The following is a 21,514-nucleotide window of genomic DNA, read 5'->3' as shown; positions in this document are numbered from 1 at the left end:
TCTTACGTACATATATGTTTAAAATTCAAGCATGCAGATATAAAAGCACTCCGAGATACATCTTCGTCAATCTAAAATAGTCACAAATGCACGTTTGAGAAAGGCCTTTTCAGTGGTTAAAAGACATTGGTAATGTCCTCTTTGAAGTTAGCACACGTAAAAACCTCTCCAGGTAATGAGTTCCAATCACTGATTGTTTTCGGAAAAAATGAAAACTTATGGGAGTTTGTTTTTGCGAAGTGAGGAGTGAAGTTGTAGTTGTGTGTGTGTCGCGTTTTACGAGCTGGTGATGGAGTAACATAAGGACTTGCCGAGATGCCAAACTTTCCCTGAAGCCTCGAAGAGAACTAGGAGGGAAGCTGAGGAGGAGGGGAGGAGGCGGCCCCCATTAGAAAGAACGAAGATAATTAAAGTGGTATTGAACTGGAATGGAATCAATGCGTTATCGTGCCACTGTACAACAATTGATCTTTTGCGTTTGGGAAGTTAGCAGCGAAAGAACAGACGCACTTTCCAAAAGTGTCGCATTTCGGTCACCTTTCGATGTTGCCTCTAATCACGGGTTGAAGAGTTCAATTAAACACAAAGACGCCAAATTGCCGGGCATTTGAAACAACCTTCTGAGACTGCGAAAACCTAGCCCGAAGGATCTAAAAGGTATTACCGTGCCTGAAGCCAAAAGACGGTTTCTTTTTGTAGTTATAGGCAGAAGCAGACGGCGAAGGGTAGGATATTGGTGTGGTTACAATAATAACTGTTATCTCGTTATAGGTCAGTCTTGAAGATTGGGTCAATGCCAGGTATCGATTGTGGTCCCGGGCGTCTTGGGATTGCGGCTGATACTACCTTCTGTGTCATTACCATTGCGTTTCTAGCTGTCACCGGCAAAACAGTCGCGGGAAACCTCGTGTCACAAGCGAGTCTTAGTGTCCTTGTATAGCGACAAAAAGTAATACTGTTAGTGCTGTGCACAAAAGGCCAGTTCCGCGAGCAATTTCGTGAGACTTGACAGGACGGAGATGACCTATTCGAGCAGAATGCCTTTTATTGCTCTTCGACAATCTCGTCCGCAAGAGCCCGAAAGCTGAATGGAGGTTTTATGACCTGGAATATTCTTACCAGACAGTCAAGCACATAACGGGAACGTACTCGTTAAAACGAGACTGGTTATCGCACACAGGCCACTGGCGCGACTTTTTGCGACACACATGTTGTTTGCGTGCCTTGCCAAAGTTGTGCTTTCGGTGAGATCCGGCTTTTAGAAGTGCGGCCCCTCGATTATTAGCCGACAAGGATGGCTTATTACCAACCCTTTTGTTGTAAGGGTGAGGGTAAACGAGCATCACGCTGTTATGCTACTGAACATTCGTGCACCAACCATTTGTCCTATGCTGAACCGCAGCCCTCCACTGAGGCTTACCTCGCAGACCGGGTCTGGCTCAGTTTGAGAGCAAAAACTCAGTAATTTTCCACCATCGTCGCCTGCTTAGTTACGTAATGATAACGACCATGAGGGAAGCATTAAATATGGGGTTGACGATGAGGTTTTTATTGCGAAAGCAATGCTACTTGCACTTTCATGCCTTTGCCGTGCCGCGGCCGTGACCACCATTGACCTTCTTTGCCCTTGATTGCATTAGATTGGATTAGAATATATTGGACTGGATTAGATTAGATTAGATTAGATTGGATTGGATTGGATTGGGATTGAATTGGGATTGGGATGGGATTGGTTTGGATTGGATTGTATAACCGATGCATCACCACAAGTCTAACCACAAGCACCACCACCAGCTGTACCATGGCGTAGGTACGGATATTGCTTTCGCAATTACGGGGCCTAACCAAGCTCAGCCACAGCGAATTTTTTGTAATAAGGGAGCAATTACTCATTGACATCCACCCAAGCGCAGCCAAACGGCTACAAAGGAAAGCTATACAGCTTTCTCAGAAACATCCGAGTTAAAGAAAAATTCGTCCTGGTCCAGGGTTCAAACCCGGGACCACCGCTTCATCGGAGCAGTCGCTCCACTAAGTGATCTAACCGGGACGGCAAGCTTACGGTAGGGCGAGAGCGAATTGGTCAATAACTCGAAGTGGGAACATTGTTGGTCAAATGTTTAGAGGAATTCTCCAAGGCGGAGCTGCGCTCGGGTGGATGTCAATGAGTAATTGCTCTCTTATTACAAATCTACTGCACCTTCGGGGATTCCCCTAAACATTTGACCAACGATGAGGTTTTCAGCGATCACGCCATGTTTTCAGAGTGAGGTCGAAGCTGACGTAAGGTTCAGGCGGGACTAACCTCTCGTAATGCTCCCTGCAACTGCACAAGCGCGGCAAAGTTCTGCGACCTACAATACCTTTGTCACCATTCGCAAAAGCACGCAGAACAGAATTTCTAGCAAGGGGGCCGTCATTAACGACCGCATCACCGATGGCAATGGACTCTGTAGGCTCCGCGTCGAATCATTTGAGCGGTTGCTTAAGGGCGAGGAGGATTTATCGGAAACCTATTGCGACACTTGAAAGTAAGTGTTCATCGTCGCCGTTTTCGACTCCCTTTGGGGCAGTGGAAGACATTGATTTTGAGAAAAGGAAAGGAGCAGTATAACTGTCTCACTTCTCGATGACATCCAGCTATGCTGCGATGATAGGGACTAAAAAGTGAGTGAAATAAGATAGAAATAGTTGCCGCAGTGGACGGCTCCTGATGAATTTCGATCATCGCTGGTTCTTTAGCATGGTATGACATCGCGCATTACATGGCGGTGGTGCATTTCGACAGCTTAGCGGCGGCTACGGGAGGCGCGCGATCATCATGCAACGCTCTTCTCAATTGCATCATCCAGTACGAGGCCGTTTGCTGCCAAGCTATTCGTGCACCGCCTCATCTCGCGTCGACGTTCGACGCATGAGTGCCGTCAGGGTGCGCTTCGAGCGCCATTTCGGCGGAAGCAGAACACTTGCTCGCCCGATGTCGAGTAATTACCGCGAACGACACTACGAGTGCTAACTATGTCCACTAGACGATGATGACGCTGCCCGGGGCAGTAAACTAAGCCTTGCTCTTCCGACGCCCTTTCCGTCCTACGAGACGCGGAGGCTTGCTAAGCCTCCATTAATAACCCTGGGTGTCGGTTCCCCCTGCACGCGCGAGAAGCTCATCTCTGTCGTAATCAGATTCAGGAGTCGCCTTCGGAGTCGTTTGCAGACCTAGTAACGTGGCTTCCTCCGGGAGAAAGGGAAAGAAGTGACAGAGAGCCTGAGCGGTACAGGCCGATGTCTCATCACTGACCGGCGAATGTCATGTTAGCGTGTGTGTTGTATAGCCCCCCCCCCCCTTCCCCCCCCCCCCCCCCTCAAGAAAACCCCATCCTTTGTACTTAATTATTTGCCTGCTGATGAGCTCGTCACCTTGTTATAGCAGTCGGGAACTCTTTCCTGGCGTTTGCCTGCCGCGACCCGTAGGAGAATGTCCACGGATGCGTAACGCGACTGGAACAAGAAATAACCTTCGCCGTTTTTTTCTTTTCCCCTCTCAACCTCGTGACTATCCCCTTTTTTTTCTTCCCCAATCCCCAAGGTTCCAAACGCGACCCGACTTGACGAAGAGGTTTCGGTTAATGACGACGTCGTCGCGTTGGGATGCGGGATGCTTGAGGGAAAGGGGGTTAGCGTGCGCTTGTCGACGCAAGCTGTTGTTAGTGACGCGCGCAGAAGCGCTCTCTGGGGATGACCTTCTAGCGCGCCTTTCTTGGCGCAAGGAAAATCTCCGCTTCTTTTTGTCCTTCAAGCGTAGTAGTTAGAGCTGGCCTCCTTTCTGTATTTTTTCCTTCATTTCTTCCGCCGATAAATTTAGCGGATAGCGGGAGCTTAATTGTGCGCTCATTAACGGTTACGTAACGAACACGCGCTCGAACCGCTGACTGCTCTGTGATGCGACCAGACTGCAGCGGCGGAGTGAAGGCTGCTTTGTTTGCTCTGCCTTCGTTGCTGCTGCTTCTGTTCAGTGGAGTATCTTTCGGCTAACATTAAGCTTCCATCCTTCGTTCAGTTTTGTTTTTGTATTGCGCTGTTTCCTCGTTTCGTCACTGTCGACAGTGTTTGGGCTGCACAGAGATGCTCGCGCAAGGCGCTTCACTCCGTGAGACAGATACACAGTAACTGCACATCAAGTGTCGCTGCGCGCTGCCTTTTCTATGTGGTGATGATGATGCTGATGATGATGGTGGTGGTGGTGATGATGATAATGGTGGTGATGATGATAATGATGATGATGATGATGTAAAACATTTATCTGGTCGAGGCGTCTTCGTTTGTGCATTACACGCCTTGCTCAGGGTAGCTTATCTTCCCGGTTTTGTTTCATCGCATGGCATATTTTAAGCCGCATTTCCTTTGGGAAGCGCATCAGATATGCTCCGAGCTGTACTTCTCAGACCCACAAAGGTATGAATTTAACAGAATCGAAGTAAACAAAGTCGAACAATGTTGAAGCAAACAAAGTCATGCCCCCCTCTAACACTAGCCTTTTTTAAACACCTTTGTATAATTACAACTTTGCAAGCCTTTTTATTCATTACAGAGCCAAATGTTTTCTCTATACGCCTCTAGAATTGCGCTTCTTTTATTTAAATCCAGTTCATCCTACTGTGCCTTTTCATTGGCAAAACATGATCTATTAACTGCATGCTTCTTCTGCTGTATAGCGGTTGTATATGCTACGAACAGTATTTGACAGCAGAATATGTCAGTTCTGGAATTTAGTTTTCTTGATCTCAGCCACATATTTTTCGTTTTTTTTTTTGTCCATTTCTTTGGGAGCAGCTTTGAAGCAGTGTTTCTGTGCCGCAAAGCGTTGTTCTTAGTTAAAGTACCGTTATTCTCAACTAGATCACGTCGTATCAGCTTTGCCCAGCAAATACACGGATCCATAATTCTTAATAATCCCCAGTTAAGCCCATCTAACGACTGAAGTTTCGCAGCAACAGCAGCGCCCCCTTCGAGAGCCGCAATATATGATGCACTTCTCCCTTATCCTCACTCGTTGCATATTAGTGCAGCTCTATATTACATGGTGCTCTTGGTAATTTAATGAGACCGTAATCTGTAGACGCCATAACCTTAACTGTTGACGTGTTTGCAACTCCGCTGCCAACGCCCTCTTTGCACTTCTACTGCTGGAAAAGGGCAAACGTCGGGCGACTCCAGCGCTCTTAGAAATTAGACGCATTGCGGCCTTACAGCAGCAACGTAGGCAATCTCCAGATGCCGTGATACTGTTTTATAGCCGGAGAACATTATTTATAGTTTCGCTGATATGTACACAAGGGCCAATTTAGGCGTTTCGCAGAATATGGAGAAGAGAACATTAAGAACAAAATCTTTGTTTCAAAACTTCAAAAATTTTAAAAGTTTTAAAACTTCTTGGGTAGTTAGGCTCGACTCACAAATTATTTTGAGCAAAGACGGCTCAAAATTTCGGTGTAAAACAGACAAAAAAATAATAATTAAATAAGACGTAATTGAATAAGACATAACACAAAATATGAGTGTTAGCAGGAACTAATGGACTTTGAAAGACGCTCTAATCAGAGAAGACATATGCACATAATCTCACCTCTTTGCATTTCTGTAAAGCTCCTTGTTCTCTTATTTTTTACCCATGCCGCGTACTTTGGAGTGCCATTGGCCTCATTTGAATACCCAGCACGAAAGCTAACAAGATGAGATGGAGGAACGAGGTTCAAGTTAATTTCGACTACTCCGTCCCCCATACCAGGCCCCCATAACCATCCCAAAGGAACACTGCAATCTGTAAGAGGCGAACTTTTTGCATGTCAATCGGGGACCAAGTTTTAAGAGCTCTTCTCAACAAAACTGTGGCTCGTCATTGACTGGTACCTCCACGATAATGAAATTTGAGCAGCACATGAACCAATCACGAGTACTTTCCTATACATGAGCGGAGCTTTAAAAACTCGGCCTCTATGTCTCTTAAGGCGGTAGCCAGTGCAGCCTCTTTGAAAACGCAGCTCGCTTTGAATGCAAAGCAGTTCATGCGCGTCTAGTGCACTAAGCTTGAGCGTGAGTCGGCGGAGCGTGCTGCTTTAAAAGGAGCCTAAGCTAAGCGAAGATTTTGAGGACGCTTTTGCGGAGGTGAATCAGCGACCGTGTTGCGCTCGCTTTGTATATGAGTATGCAACGAGAAGGAGGCAGTGACTGAAGAGCTGCTGTTGCCGCTGCGGTCCCGCTCGGCGTCTTTGAAGTGGGGAGGCAACCGTAGTTCGCGTTTTTCCGCGGTTTCCGCGGGAAAAAGAGAGAGGGCGAGTAGGCTCCACCGTAGCAGCATGCTTTCTTTCAGCTGTTCGTCGTCGGTGACGACCCACTCGGAGACTACGCCGGGTAATGATACTCGGTAAACACGCTCGGAAACGAGTCGGGATTTAAACGGGCGGTCGCCTCATTTGTAGTGCTTTTTTTTCCTCAGAAAAAAAAATAAAAAGCTGGCCCTTCGTTTCTATCTTCGGTGCTTCTAATATTATTACTTCTCCCGCAGGAAGCAGGCTTATGGGAGATGAGAGCCCGAAAAAGCACTTCACGCAGTGTGGAAGCGGCAAGAAGTCACCTGAGTGGGGCAGCGCCCAGAGGCTCGCAGACCTAAATCGGGAAAATCTCTAAAAAGATGCGTGTCTAAGCGAACTCATGAAACTGAACCGCAGCCCGTTAATTGCGTTCTTCATTTCAGAGCGAGTCGGACACCGGTGTAGGAGGCGGAACGCTTGTATACGGTGTGGTGGTGGTGGTGGTGGAACTTTATTTCCAGCGGATATAGAGGAGCGACCCGAGGTCACCCCCCGCTTAAACGGCGGCCGCTATCCCTTGGGCAGCGGCGGCGTCTTCAGCCAGCTGGAGGAGCTTGATCTGTGTCCCCGGGTCGGGGCTGAGCAATAGAGCCTCCCAATGATCAGAGTCGGTAATGAAGCGACTCGCGGGTAGGGACTGCGGGCAGTTCCAGATCATATGATTTAGATCGGCTTTGGCATCACAATTTTTGCATTTGTCTGAGTAGAGTCCATCCGAATAGAAGCTACACAATTGGGGATTTGGATAGGTTTTAGTTTGAAGTTTACGCCAGGATTTGGCCTGTTGCTTGGAAAGCGTTTTATCTGCTGGGGGAAATGTGAGTCTTGCAAGCCTGTAGTGCTGCAGAATTTCTCTGTAAGAAAACAACCTGTCCTTGCCGGAGTATAGGGCGGGTGGACTGCACGACCCAGCTCGGCGGGATAGTTCTCGAGCTAGGTTATGAGCCGCCTCATTACCAGCAAGGGAGGCAGGAGCAGGCGTCCAGATTAGGCGAATGCGCCGCATGGGCTGATAATTTAGCAGAATCCGTGCTGCTTGTGGAGAGATTCTTCCAAACGTGTAGTTACGTATTGCCAATTTTGAGTCGCTGACAATGGTTTCTGCCGAGTATCCCGCAATGGCTAGAGCAATGGCTCTTTCTTCTCCAACATGTGTGTGCTGAGTGCGTATAGTGCCCCCAGTTATGAGTGTACCACATTCCGCGGTGACCACAGCTACCATCTTGTCAGCCGAAGAATCTGCTGCATCAACATATACCACAGAGGTATCATTAAGGAAGCGTTTGCCTAATGATTTGGCTCTCTCTGCACGACGTTCAGCGTGGAAATCGGGGTGCATGTTCCGAGGTAGTGGAGGAATGACCAGAAGCTGGCGTATATGTTTGGTTAGGTCAGTTGTTGGTCCGCCTTGTCGTTCGTATGTTATGCCGAGTGTGGACAGAATGTGTCTGCCAGTTGGTGTGGCCGTTAGTCGTTCGTACTGCGAGACGGTTACCGCTTCAATAATCTCACTTAGGGTGTTATGAAGACCGAGACCTAAGACTTTCTCAGTCGCTGTGTGCATGGGTAGCCCAACTGCCTGTTTGACGCATTTTCTGATTATGGCTTCCACTTTCTCTTTTTCAGCGATGCAGCTGTGGTAAATTTTCGCCGTTATTTCTTTCGCGTTTCTTTATTCTTTTCCCCGCCTCCCTCCTGCCCTCCTTTTCCACCTTCGCCACGGTTGCCACCCTCCGGTTACGCCACCTAATACTACTACTAAGCCTGTAACAACACAAAACCAAGGTAACAGAACGTTAAGAGCTTCCACTGTACAATACCCCGTGGAGCCTTTCTACTATAGCCAATCTTGTAGCACTCATCTTCGAACTAACAGCTGCCGCTGACACTCACAGCACACTTTAAATGGTCGCCCACCACTTTCATGCTCACCATACCAAACATCCCTAACGCTAACATGGTTTGGTGCCCTGGTTTAAGTAAAAATTGGTAGATTGGTAAAGTAGTTTTTGAGGAAAGGAAATATCGCAGTAACTCGCATCTCGGCGGACACCTGAACCGCGCCGTAAAGGAAGGGAGGGAGGTTGGAGTGAAAGAAGAAAGAGAGAAAGAGGTGCCGTAGTGGGGGTCTCCGGAATAATTTCGAGCACCTGGGGATCTTTATCGTGCACTGGCATCGCACAGCACACGGGCGCCTCTTGCGTCTCGCCTCCATCGAAACGCGGCCGCCGCGGTCGGCTTCGAACCCGGGTACTCCGGTTCGGTAGACGAGCGCCTTAACCACTGAGCCACCGAGGCGGGTCCTGTTTTTGTTTTCTAGAATGTAAGCCTCATAGTCATCTAAGCAGCTGCAGCGCGAGAACCATATTCAGTTTAGGAAGATACACGCACACACGCACGAATGCTGCAGTCACAACTGGTTTATTGCAAGAAGGCATGCTGATTATAAGACCTGCGTTGAACTTACGCGTTCAGACAAGTCAAACACAGCCATGGACACACTACAAAAGCAAGTCTACCCGCCGAAAAATCTAATCTTGTGGCAGATAAAAGCTCACACTCGGGTCTCTACGTCGCAAAAGAAGCATCCTTTTCCTTGTGAGATACGTATTTAAGGCACGTAACAAGCCTGATAACAGTGAAATTAATCTTACATTCAAAAATAGCGTAATTGAGCGTGTTTCTTCCTACAAATTTTTAGGCATAATCTTTGAAGAACACTTGAGTTGGACCCTGCATATTAATAAGATTCATGCCAGCATATCAAGGTCATTATGTGTATTATATAAACTTCGAGACCTTGTTCCGAAATGGCTGAAGTGGCAGTTATATTATACCCTAATTCAATCACATCTTCATTATTGTTTACATGTTTGGGGATCTACAACGAAAACTAACCTCACGAGGCTGATAACATTACAGAAAAAAGCAATACGATATGTCGAAAACCTTGCATACAATGATCATACAGGTTTGTACTTCTCTAAGCATTCTATTCTAAAAGTCAATGAATTATTTGAGTTGAAACTGTTTTCTTATGTGTTTAACGATTTCAAACATCATCCCACTAAATATGTTCAATTAAACTCTAGTAGTGACGCGCCTTATAAATTAAGACACGTCAGTTACAGAGTACCATTCGTAAGGACTAACTATGGAACCGAAATGCTTTCATATTTAATTCCCAGTCTTCTAAATAAACATACACAGGCCATAGAAATTATTCAGAAATCTGTTTCCCAAAAGTCCTTCAAAAGAAATGCTAAAGCTTACCTCCTTTCTCGCCCGAATGATTAAAGGGTTGTTCACACAGAAATTCTTGATGTCCCTGTTTTTCCGTCAACTCTGTGAATTCTCGTGTTTTTCTTGTTGTGATGTGCCTTGTAAATATTTACTTTAATTATGTCATTGCAAAAGTATGCACCTTCCTCCTACTTTTACCTTGTATAATTATTTTTTGTTTTTGTAATGAGAGTGTATGAAGCTCTTGCTTCTTTTGCCGCTTGTCCTGAGCATTGTGTCGGGTGCTTGGGCCCCGTCAGGCAGAGTGCATCTGCCTTTTGCCCCTGTATCCGAGACCTTGTTGTCTAAATAAAGATCTATCTATCTATAAGCTTCCGGTATCTCACATGCGGTTTGTTCTTTACTCTTTCCTAGATTATCTGCACTATCAAAATGAGGCGCATACTTCTTGCAATCCTTGAAATGCGCGAGTAAATGCACATCTTCGTAATTCTTTAAATTTCATTCGCAATTTCTTAAACGCTCGTTGACATGTTGGCCAGTTTGGCCTACATAAGTTCTACGACAATTGTATTTCGAAGACCACTTTTATTTTCCATTTCCTATATACTATAGGGCCCGGTATATGCTTTTTTCCCCCATCTATTTATTTAGTTCTCCTGCTTGCATCAGTTCAAGACATGGCACAAGGCGTAATTAAGTTGGCCAGACGAACTTCTTTTACATCATTCTGGGAGCACTCTTTTTGCCTGACTCATGGGTAGCATTACAGCTGCTAGCATCGGCTGGCATATCAGTCTGCTGTAGGCCCCCGTTTCTTTTGAAGCGACGGCTTCAAAACGGGACATCGGGCTTCAATCGCAAACCGTGTAAATTTGACCTTCAGCTAAGTTAGAGGTCAAACCATGGAAAAGAGAAAAAGAAACTGAATCAACATCCATGAGTGGAAGTCGAACTCGCGGCTCCTCGAACAGATGTACTTTAAGGGCCATTCAGCGAGACCACTAGGCTTTCTTTATGATATTTATTCTATGCGGTTATGTACAGAAAGAACAGCCAACACGCGTCGTGTTAAGAACTGCACCACACTCTGGCGCTGTGCATTGGAGAGAGTCGTATTCATCAACTTCCATCTGCTCCGTCCCGCGGCACTGCCTGCTCACCGTCGTCTTCTGCGTAGCACAAATCCGTGCTTTCGCTCCGATTCGAATGTAGTAAACATTGTCTGTAGTCTTTTTTGCCAGCAACTTGCAGTCTACAAAAGCTTGGACTGAACTAGTTGACTCGCATTCATCGCAAAACTAGCGCAAAAAAGTCATGAACAAAGACGCGGAATTAGGCGGAACGGGCACCAATTTTTTTTTTTTTTTACTTTTCTGGGCGCTCTTATATAGGTCGCAACAGACTTCGCTCTACTTCCTCTTCCGTGACAGCCAATGCTCTTAATAATATGCGTCAGCATTTTTTCTTTTTCATTATAAGCATGCGCAATTTCCTTTCTAACTAGCAATACCTCGGTTTATGGGAAAATCATTCTTGCTATAGAAAAACTATAGCACCTGCTTGAGCCCGTGACCTGTGCTGGGTGAGAAGTGGGAACCAGAATAAACAGCAGCACTATGTTTAGTTTCCATTCAGATTCCTTTCCACCTACTCTTCAGCCTTGTTCCAGCAACCACCGTCCCCCTTTGTCTATTTCCTACTGTCACGCGTTGATTTCTTTCTTCATTTCCTAAAGCACTTCCGATGCGCTATGTCTTCTGCTTCCTAGCACCCCGTTCCTGTTCTGTCCATTCTTCATGCTCGTCCTTTCCTCCTCTCTTTCTGTAGACGCTTCCTCCTCACCTCTGGATTCTGTCCAAGCGTATGAAACTTACGTCCGCAACAGTGCACCCCTTCTTCCCAGTGACTACGCGTGTGCTGCTATAAACGAATTCCGAGTCCGGAATGAGCAGACAGCGGCGCCTACCACAGCAGAAGAAGAAGCAGGCGGATCAATATGAAACAAAAGCATTGTTCGTAATCTGCTATGTTTTCCGAACTTCTTCACTCTGTTCTGTTGTTTTGCGTGAAAAACAGCTCTGTTGTTTTGCGTGAAAATTGCCCGCTGTTTGTTATTTCACATGTGCCGCTCTTCATGTTTTGTTAGTTATTGTGCTGGTGTCAGAATGTATTGATTAACACTGCTACACCTAGCATTATTTTTCGTTAGTGTTTTTTTTTGCATTGTCACACTCTTTACTGTATTGCCCCTCCTGCTAGGGCCAGTTTATTGGCCTGTAGTATGAATAAATAAATAAATAAATACATAAATAAATAATAAGCAAACACCGGAGGCGCTAATCTGGGAACGCAGGCGCCGACGCGCACGCTTTTGCTCCTTTTTTTTCTATCTGCGATGCGTTTCTGATAGCTGGAGAGCATCGCGGTGGGCACTGAAACTCCACTGGACGTCCTCAGGACGTCTCAAACGTCCTTTATACGTCTAAGAGCGTTCAATATGCGGCCAGCCGTTATGGGGGGCTGCTGTGAGATTCCGCCCAGACAAATGGCCTTGCATCACGGAAGGGAAAAGAAAGAAAAGGTTGAAAGAAAAGCAGCTGTAAAAAGTGCCGGCAGAGATGCCAGTCGAAAATATTGCCGGCCAAGACCGAACAACCGATGCAGAGAGATGAGAATACGGGGATTGTTTTCCGCTTTATGTACGCACTGGTGGAAAACAGCGTTCCCAGTCGTTCGACGAGAACAACAGCGACACAGGAGAATAAATTTGCTTGGAGAAGAGGCGCAAGATGGACAGCTTGAAGTATTCTGAAAAGCGATGCCAACTGACGCGTCTGTAAAGTCTGCAGCAAAGAAACAAATGAAGGGAGTGAATTTGGCAGGGAGATTGCATACCAAGGTTTGCATGCGGTCATCGCTCGTTTCATGTGCGCCTATTCAGAAAATAAAGCTCACAGCGAATATCAGCCTGTGCTGTCTTGTGAAATATTGAGCTCATTGTTTTTATAGTTTCTCTACTAATGGAACAGGGCATAGGGCCTCTCGAACAGCGTGTTCTGGATCCTAGAAAAAGGCAGGGCTTTGATGCTGCAGTTTGCAATGGGAATGTTTGGAATGCTGCTTCAGGTTGGAGTTATGCGTGTTAGAGGTTTTTGGGGCTTTGTGAGCTGCGATTCTTACGTATATCAATGCAGGAATGGGAGAGATAGGGGAGAAGAAAGGCGGCATGTGGAGACATGCCGTCTAAAACATCTGTGTACGTGTGTGCGTGCGTGCGTGTGCGTGCTCACGCGTGTATGTGTATGTGCGTGTGCGTGCGTGTGTGGGGGAAGGGGTGAGGATTATAACACGTTCAAATGAATCCTAACACGTTATGAACTGCACTTTTACCCTGACTTAAATTCCAGCTTCACTATCAAATTTGGATGCCCTACATCACATACCGTCGCGAAAATGACAACACAATAACCACACCGTAATTCACGATCAAATAAACAAAATAGGCCCTTAATCAAAACGCACACAACGCAATATCTTTGCCACATTCACGAACGGATACCATTCTCAAAACTACGATAGACCCATGTACACTATAATGCTACCCTTGCACGAAGTTTACAGCCATGTAATTCTCAGGCCAAAACCTCTTATAACACTCATCACAGAAGTGGGGGCTCATTATTTTCGTGTATTATTCTTTTTCAGATCAAGCTCCCGAACATCCCCCATGCTAAAAAACATGAAATCAACAGTCAAGATTCTCTATCATTGTTTTGCCTCCATCACTATAAAATTCTCCGTCATCCGCCCAACAAGATTGAACATCGCGAAGTACGGGCCTCTCATCATCCTTACTACAGCTCTTACTTTTCATTAGTTAAGCCAGCCCACCAAGAAAACACTTATACATCATTTACCTTTCTCATATAGGAACTCTCGTTTTAAAGTGCACTTCCTTAAGATTTCGGCTCAATAGTACGATTACATTTTTTATGGCCTTTATGTTCTTTTCTTTATAGCTATGCAAATTTTTTTATCTGCTCTTTCTTCACTTACAATTGGATCAACTCGCAATACTTGTGAAACGGCTAGGCACATATTAATTTTCCCCCTTTTATTATTATGCGAAGCATATTAACGTAGGTTTCGGGCCTTCGCGCGACGCCCGGCGGTGGCCACCATTCACCTTCAAGTGAGATCACATGATGTGACGTCACGTGATGAAGTCACACCGGCTGCAGATGGGGCCTCATATCGCGCCGTCGGGCGTCGCCCGGCGGAGGCCTCCACGCTTCGGTTCGCGCCGTCGCGCGCGACGCGGCGGCGGCGCCACCATCGCTGCATCACGTGATATGTGACGTCACGCCAGGGATGAAGCGGCGCGCGCCCGCCGTCGCGTCAGTCTCTGTGCCCGCAGCCGCGCCAGCGTCTATGCGCCGGGCGTGTATGCGGTCAAGATGCCTCCAAACGCTAAGGACGTTAATAATAAGAATGCAAAACGAAGGCTGCTTCGCATCCACTGGGCTTAACCTTGACAAGCCTCCAACTTTTTTTTGTCCCGCCATAGTATTAGTTACGAAAGTTGAAGGTCTGCCAACTACGCATTGTCGCAGTACACATGCATCTTTGTTAAGTAGAGAATGACCAATTCTGCCTACACGGGCATTAACCCACCAAAGATATCACGTCATAATCTTAAGGCGGAGCTTAATCGTCCCCTCTAGTTGAAGAGTGAACATCTGCTTTCACACGGCTACTCGGTTTAACTACACACACCTAGTACTTTTTTTTTCCTTCCCGTTCCCACAGGTTGTTCATCTAAAACACTTGACCAGGTGCGGTCAAATCTACCTCAGCCTTTCAAGCACCCTCAACTTCCGGGTTCTAGCCGGACTAAATCCGCTTCGTGCGCGGGCAACGCTATTTTCAGAAATGACTCCGAAATTACCTAGCATCCGAGTCTATTCGGGAGGCCGCCGATCGACAATCAGCCAAGCACGCGCTTTCGACAACACCCTCAAGAGTGAAACTCCGCTCGATATAACCGCATGCCTACGTGCGGAACGCGCAAGGAAGGTTTCCGAGGGTCGTCCACAATCGACGCCTCGGAGCCAATTGTTACTTCGCGAACAACACTCTTTCTCCCGCATCAGTCCCTCGTGCGGCGTTCCCCAACCCGCATGCTCGGCTGAAAATGCCTCCGTGGGGGGGGGGGGGGGGGGGGGGGGGGGGGGGGGAAGGAAGGAGGGATTTCATGACTTCGCAATTTTCAAAGCTCTGCAACGCACGCGGGGGCTCTCTTGTGAAATTTATCACCTAAACTTCCCTGTAAAAGATGAGCTTCGATGCGAGGCTCGCAATTCGCCTCCCGGCCTGAAGAGGGCAGCACCAAAGAGTGAGCAGAAAAAACAATTGACAGGACGCTTACTATAGAATGAGTAACGCTAATGTTTTTCAGGGTTAGCTGGCGCGAGAAAAGGAATAATTATTTCTGGTTTTCATTTTTCTGGTTCTTTTCTCTTTCTTCCTCGCGTTGCAATGGCGCACTCTAGTGACGTCATGTGCTATGTCACTGGGCGTTCATCACTCAGCCTAGCCCCAAGCTGTGCTAAAGGCAACGTCGATAATGACGCCGCAAAGCTTAGGCGAGAGCTGGCTAGAGCTAACGCTTTAAAACGATGCAAATGTCGACAGAGCAAGGACATTCAACATTACTCACAACAAAGTTTTTTTTTTTTTTTCCTCTCACGCAACTCGTCCTCTCTTTCAAAATGTCAATCATCAAACAGCCCACAACGCAGTTTTAGTGTTTTCTAGCAGTTTCGTGCCTAATACCACGGCAGGATCGATACAATGCTAAAGCGGTTATCGTTAAACGATAGACCCGAGATTGTGGCTCAGTGCTTTCGGCGTTCTGCTGCCGAGCCCAAGATAGCAGGAGGGAATCCTGACCGCTTCGGCCAAATACAAAGACGCCCGTGTGCCATGTGACGTCAGTGCACGTTGGAGAACCTCATGTAGCCTAAATTAATCCAGATTCCTCCACTACGGCCTCTGTCTTAGCCCATGAACCACTCTGGGACGACAAATCCAACTTACCACATCATATCATACTGAACCGTACCGTACATACAATACCCTACCATACCACACCATACTTAACGTAAGTACCGTACCACACCGCACCATAAAAATGGCAGAGAATGTTTACAACATTCGCTACAAAGCGAAAGCGCGGACTGTTTTTTGGCAAGAACTGTTCTTAGTGATTTTACATGCATGAATGACTGCACTGAGGCACACACATGATGTACACGCAGAAGACGATTTTACTGGGGTCAGAACCTCCGAATTAGAACTGCGTAGAAGACGGCGATGAGGAGCCCTCGCAATAGGCACATACACGCAAGAGACGATTTCGCTAGGCTCAGAACGTCCGCATTAGAGCCTTCGCTCTAATATCGCACCGTATGGTACAATATCATACCTTACCATACTATATGCCATGTCATACCATACTGTACCGTACCATATCATCCCGTACCGAAAAAAATTTCGAGGACACTTTGGCAATTAAAGTGTTGAGAGGCGAAAGACGAGGACACTATGCCGTGACGACTTCCGCTGGATGTGACGTCACGCCGTTCCTGTGGCTATATCGATACCCAAATTATACATCTTTCGGAGATCTTAAGTGTTAATTACGATTAATTACACATTTTTCCATCTAATTTGACACAAATCCGGCGTTTTCCCGACCATTCTGTGACAATTTTCACTCTGCCATGACGACTTTCGGTGGATGTGACGTCACACCGTTTTCATGGCTATAACGTCGTCTGCGTTATTCCTACTCTAGAGTCATCAAACGTGGCTTCTAGGTTCATTTTTTCCTCCTCTATTTGAAGCAGCCATTCGTTTTCTAATATCTTTTTTTAGTTCCCACTGCCAAAAGTGTGACACCCTCTGCTAACGGACGACAGTATGCGCCATTAAAAGCTTTCGCTGTGATACCGTACTGTACCGTAGCATTAGTCAGGCTGGTGATGATTGTACCATACCATACACGCTAATATGCACTCGCAGTCGTAATGAGTCGACTGCTGTAGAAGGTGTGCTTGTCTCCGCGGTTTGCCCTGCGTCGTTATTTCATCCCGGAACACTACTTTTTAATTAGACACGGGAAAACTTCATACAATTATTGTTTCCAGTAATAATTGGTCGTTTGGCTCTTTCTGGTTTTGCTGACATTTGTCCATCATGACAATCTATAGAGGAGGGAGCTGTAACGGGGGGTTGGGAGCCCTGAACTATGGTAGGGATAGGGTTGGTCTGTTCCTCCGGTGCTTTGGGCTTCTTGCGTCTGTTTGGTGTGGGGTCACGCTTTGGGAGTCGGGACTCAAGATCGTTACAGCGTTCAGAGAATCCTTGAGTTAGCACATCGAATCGGTGGTTAAGAATAGCGTTGTCTTGTGTTATGCGGATTACTGCGTCTTTGATGGGTGTGTATTCCTCGTTGATGCGAGTTATAGCTTCCTGCAGTTTTGCCTCAAAGCGAGCTGCAAATGATTCAAGCAGGGTTGGTATGTTGTTTAGTGAGATGGGTGTGGAGGGAGAGGGCGTTGTGCACGGAGGTGAATTTGTAAAGGGATCAGTGTCAGCCTCCATTGCTAGCAAATCAGGAAAGGAATTAGGCTCGGAGTGGGAGGACGAGGTATCGGCGGTAGGCGGGTTGGGAGGAGGAGTTTGGGATGTGGTAGGAGTGGGAGCTGGTGGAAGGGTAGAACCAGCGGCAAGAGCACTTATCTGGGCTTCCAGCTTGGCGATGTGTTGACGCAAGGCGGCGGCTTCTGCTCGGGCTGCTGTAGCTTCTGCTTTAGCCGCTGCTGCCTCCTCCTGAGATTTTGCCAGGGCTTGTTGTAGACTGGGTTGTGCAGGCAAGGATGTCGTGTGCCTGTGTGAAGAGGCGGAGGTGTCCCAGACTTGTTTCAACGGCACTGACCAAGCTGGTTTGTTTTGGTTGGGCTGTGGGAGTCCGGATGACAAATGGGGAAAATTTTCTCTGGATAGGACCAAGTCGTGCTGCTGCGTTTGTGGGTGGTTTGGCAGTTTCCGTGGCTGGTTGATGTTGCGTCCCTTGCATGATCCTGTGCCTGTCAGGTGTGGGCCCTCGCACAGAATGCACTTGGGCGTGCAAAGTGTGTCTTCTTGGGAGTGTTGTGTTCCACAACGGGGGCAGATATTTGTCTTGGGACTCGGGCATACGTCGTGGCGGTGACCCGGCTGTCTGCAGTTAGTACAGGCATCCGGACTGCCACGGTATGGGGTGCAGCGGTGGATGGCTCCCATGTATTTGATGGAGTGAGGTACTGTGGTTTCGTCGAAGGTGATCAGGATGGAGTGTGTCTTTCCCATGCGTCGTGCTGCTAGAATGGTGTATTCAGGATTTCTTTTCACCAGGTCGTGGTACAGTTGCGTCGGCGTCTCGTCGTCATAGGCGTTCGTGATGACTCCTCTGGTAGCCCCCGGTGGTGGTGCTACGTATGCCGCGCAGGGATATGTTTTGCCTCCGATGGTGAGAGAGGTCAGCGTCTTGAGAGTCTCGACTGTTGGGAAATGTGTGGTTGCCATGGTGAAAGTATTATTGGTCGGGTGGACGCGCAGGCAGAAGTCGTCCGGTGGAATGATATCGAGCTGCGTCTGCACTGTCTTCAAGAGCCGGGGTGCTGGGACATCTAGGAGTCGTAGTTCACCTCGCGGGCGAACGACTACTCGAATTGCGTTCGGTGGGAGTGGTGGCAGCTGCTTGCTCCGCTGTACTGCGAGGCGAGCCTCCTTAGTCGCAGGTGGTAGACGGGCCGGCGTCTTGCCGCTGCCGGTTACAGCTGCTGCGTGGCGCGACGCGTTGTTGGCGTTCGGGTGAGCTGCGTCTGAGGTAGCGTTGTCGGAGCGGTAAGGTTTCGGCGAACTGGCTGGTCGGGAGGCGTAGGCTTTATACAGCACCGGTGTCCAGTCGCTTGAGTTTTGCTCTTCCGCGGTGATGGTGCGGCCTTCAACCGTTACCTCCATGACAACGGCTGCTGTCGCCGACGGAGTCGGCGGAGGGGAGGAATCCTAGTGCGGCCTAGCTGTGCAGCTTGGCGTCTCGGTCCGATAATTGTTCTTCTCTCACAATAGGTCGGATTGTGCCCGTAATGGGCGGCTTTCCTGTCCTCCTTAGGCAGTTATGTCGGTTTTCGAGCAGATTAGTGGCCGTAGGAGAGATTGGGTAGGAGAAGCACGTACCGTTTGCCGGAGCCGACGTTGCAGGCATCCGCTCCCGTTGGCCCCCTAGCGGCGAAAGTCCTCATTCAGCCGTCCTCTCCCCTATTTTATTCAACATAGCACTTCTTCACTTACCACAACAGCTAGCTCAAATTCCCGACATCCATTTCAGCCTCTACGCCGACGACATCACTGTCTGGGCAAACCATGGCAGCGATGCCGAAATAGAAGAACACCTACAATTGGCACTAACCACCATCGACGCATATGTACGGGAGCGTGGCCTGACCTGCTCCCCTTCAAAATCGGAGCTTTTCCTCTACCGGCCCAAGCAACACGATTCAGCCAATGCACCCATCTCCCTCGCCCTAGGTACCCATCCCATCCCAGTAGTACACAAAATCCGCGTGCTAGGACTGGTTCTCCACTCCCACGGTGCGCACGGAGAAGTCATAAAGACACTTCAAACACACGCTCAACACACCACTCGACTGATTCGCCGCATAGCGAACCGCAGGGCTGGCCTACGCGAGCGAAACACGACTCGCCTCCCCCAGGCTTACATCATAAGCCGCACAACATATGCCCTTCCATACGTACCCCTGAAACAGAAGGAGAGAGACCGGGTTAATGCGCTCCTACGTAGTTGCACGAGAACGGCTCTACGTCTTCCCCCCAGCACATCCAACGACCGACTTCTCAAACTAGGTGTACACAACACCTTTGAGGAGCTAAAAGAAGCTACCTTTATGGCACAACTATCCCGTCTATCCAGCTCAGAGGCTGGTCGTACTTTATTGTCCCAGTTGAGCCTGACCCCAATTACAGAGCCTACCGAGGGGGTCCCCCTTTCTGCTACCCTCCGCTCTAACCTCAACGTAACCCCCATCCCCAAGAACATGCACCCTGAGCGAGACAGGGAACGCAGAGTAGCAAGGGCTCGGGCCCTTCACAAACAGTATAGCGAGGACCATGAGGTGGTCTACGTGGACGCAGCGGAATATACGACAGGCTCCCGTATGGCCCTGGCGGTAGCCGACAATAATGCAAAGCTTCTAACCTCCAGCTCAATCATTACCAATTCGACCACAGAGGCAGAAGAGGCAGCCATCGCGCTTGCTCTCATTTCTACATCTGCCACAAAAATTATCTCCGATTCCAAATCTGCAATTTTAAATTATGCGAAGGGCTACATATCCAGCACCGCTGCTCGTTTACTACGTTTCTGGCAGCCCCGGCGCCTCATCACCCTCATCTGGACGCCAGCACATGCTGGCCTCCCTGGCAACGAGGAGGCTCATTCCCTAGCCCGAGGTCTCACATTCCGGGCAGGAGTCCAGCCCCCTCTACGAGCCTCGGAGCGCCTGCTCTCCTTCCGTGATATTCTCTCGCACTACCGAGACAAACGAAGGGAATACGCACCCCCAGCTCCATCCCTCACCATACCGCAGGCTGCACATTGGCGACAACTACAAACCCGAACTGCCCCATACCCAATACTGCTGCATGCCCGATACCCAGACCAATTCCCGTCATCATGCAAACTTTGCGGCAAACCAGGAGACTTCTTACGCACCCTCCTCACATGCCCCACCTTCCCTCATCCCCCATCACCAACCGCGGCGGAGTCTTACTGGGAGTCTCTTCTGACCAGCTCGTCCGCTCAAGACCAGCGCCGGATCATCTCCAGCGCTCACAGTAGGATTGCGCTCCAGGGGCTATCCTTCGCGTTGTAAGGGTGCCTCCTCCTCACATTGAGGAGGCATCCAAGTGCCATGTAGGGGGCTTCGCCCCCACGATTTACATCATTGGCAATAAAAGTTTCCACCACCACCACATTTGTCCGGAGAGCAAAACGCGCATTTATAGGCGAGAAAAAAAAATGATTTAAAATCGGTCCTCCCCTTTAACTCAAACTTGTTACGTCGTTAGCGAAAAGGACGAGTTTCCATCATTTCGAATTGTATGGTAGTGTAACGTGGCCTCCGGAACATGCCCGAAGAATATCGGCGGCATCGATGCAAGCATTTTACTCGAAATATTGGTCGACGACGGTGCCACCTTTATTTCATTTCCTGTCCTTTTTTTAGCTCAGGAAAGCTCTATTTTCGGTGAAAATGCTCTCTGTCTTTAGAATGCCGTAGTCAATCGATGCAGGGCAACTTCAATTTTTCCTGCGCGTGCCTTTAAGCTCTAATTTCGCGAAATTCCGGGCTTTTCACTGAATGCTTGCTTGAGTTCTCCAAACACAAAAAGTTCGTCAGAGACATTTAAGACGGCTTACGTTTGGAAATGCGAAAGTGTCAGTGTGTCTGGGTGCGTTGACACATACACATGCTCGTATGACCTCAACCGCTACGCTGTACGATGAACGGTTGCACGACACTTAGGATACGAACATTACTATTTGGGGAAAGGAAAATGCGCAGCAACTCTCACATCTCATCGGACACATCAACCACGCCTTAAGGGAAGTGTAAAGAGTCTGGGAAGGCATACAATTGAAGGTTGCTATGTCGTCGGTTGTAAGCCTGCCGAAAGCCGGCTTCGAACATGTAAACTGCAGGCAACGAGAAATCGTATGGCACCAAAGGGCTCTGGTCAAGCGGGCGCGAGACGGGGCCTCGTCATGCGGT

At 48.2% G+C, this 21,514-nt stretch overlaps 1 protein-coding gene across 1 annotated transcript; it reads right to left on the bottom strand.

The window, feature by feature from the left end:
* Positions 1-12,631: 12,631 nt before the first annotated feature.
* On the bottom strand, positions 12,632-18,685 carry LOC149349058 (uncharacterized). Its single transcript, XM_089541892.1, has 2 exons — positions 16,864-18,685; positions 12,632-12,677 (listed from the first exon to the last, which is right to left on the bottom strand). The coding sequence occupies exons 1-2, from the start codon at positions 18,681-18,683 to the stop codon at positions 12,632-12,634; spliced, it is 1,866 nt and encodes a 621-aa protein (XP_089398018.1). The 5' UTR covers positions 18,684-18,685.
* Between the last annotated feature and the right edge of the window lie 2,829 nt (positions 18,686-21,514).

This window comes from Amblyomma mixtum, chromosome 4 (genome assembly GCF_055824585.1).
Source record: "Amblyomma mixtum isolate Tamu chromosome 4, ASM5582458v1, whole genome shotgun sequence".
NCBI lineage: Eukaryota > Metazoa > Arthropoda > Arachnida > Ixodida > Ixodidae > Amblyomma > Amblyomma mixtum.
This window is presented reverse-complemented; position numbering and strand designations above follow the sequence as displayed.

Coding starts and splice junctions, on each gene's coding strand:
- LOC149349058 (XM_089541892.1), bottom strand. CDS start 18,683: ATGGAGGTAACGGTTGAAGGCCGCACCATCACCGCGGAAGAGCAAAAC. Junction 12,678..16,863: donor GATTGTCATGATGGACAAAT/GTCAGCAAAACC, acceptor GCCTTTTTCTAG/GATCCAGAACACGCTGTTCG.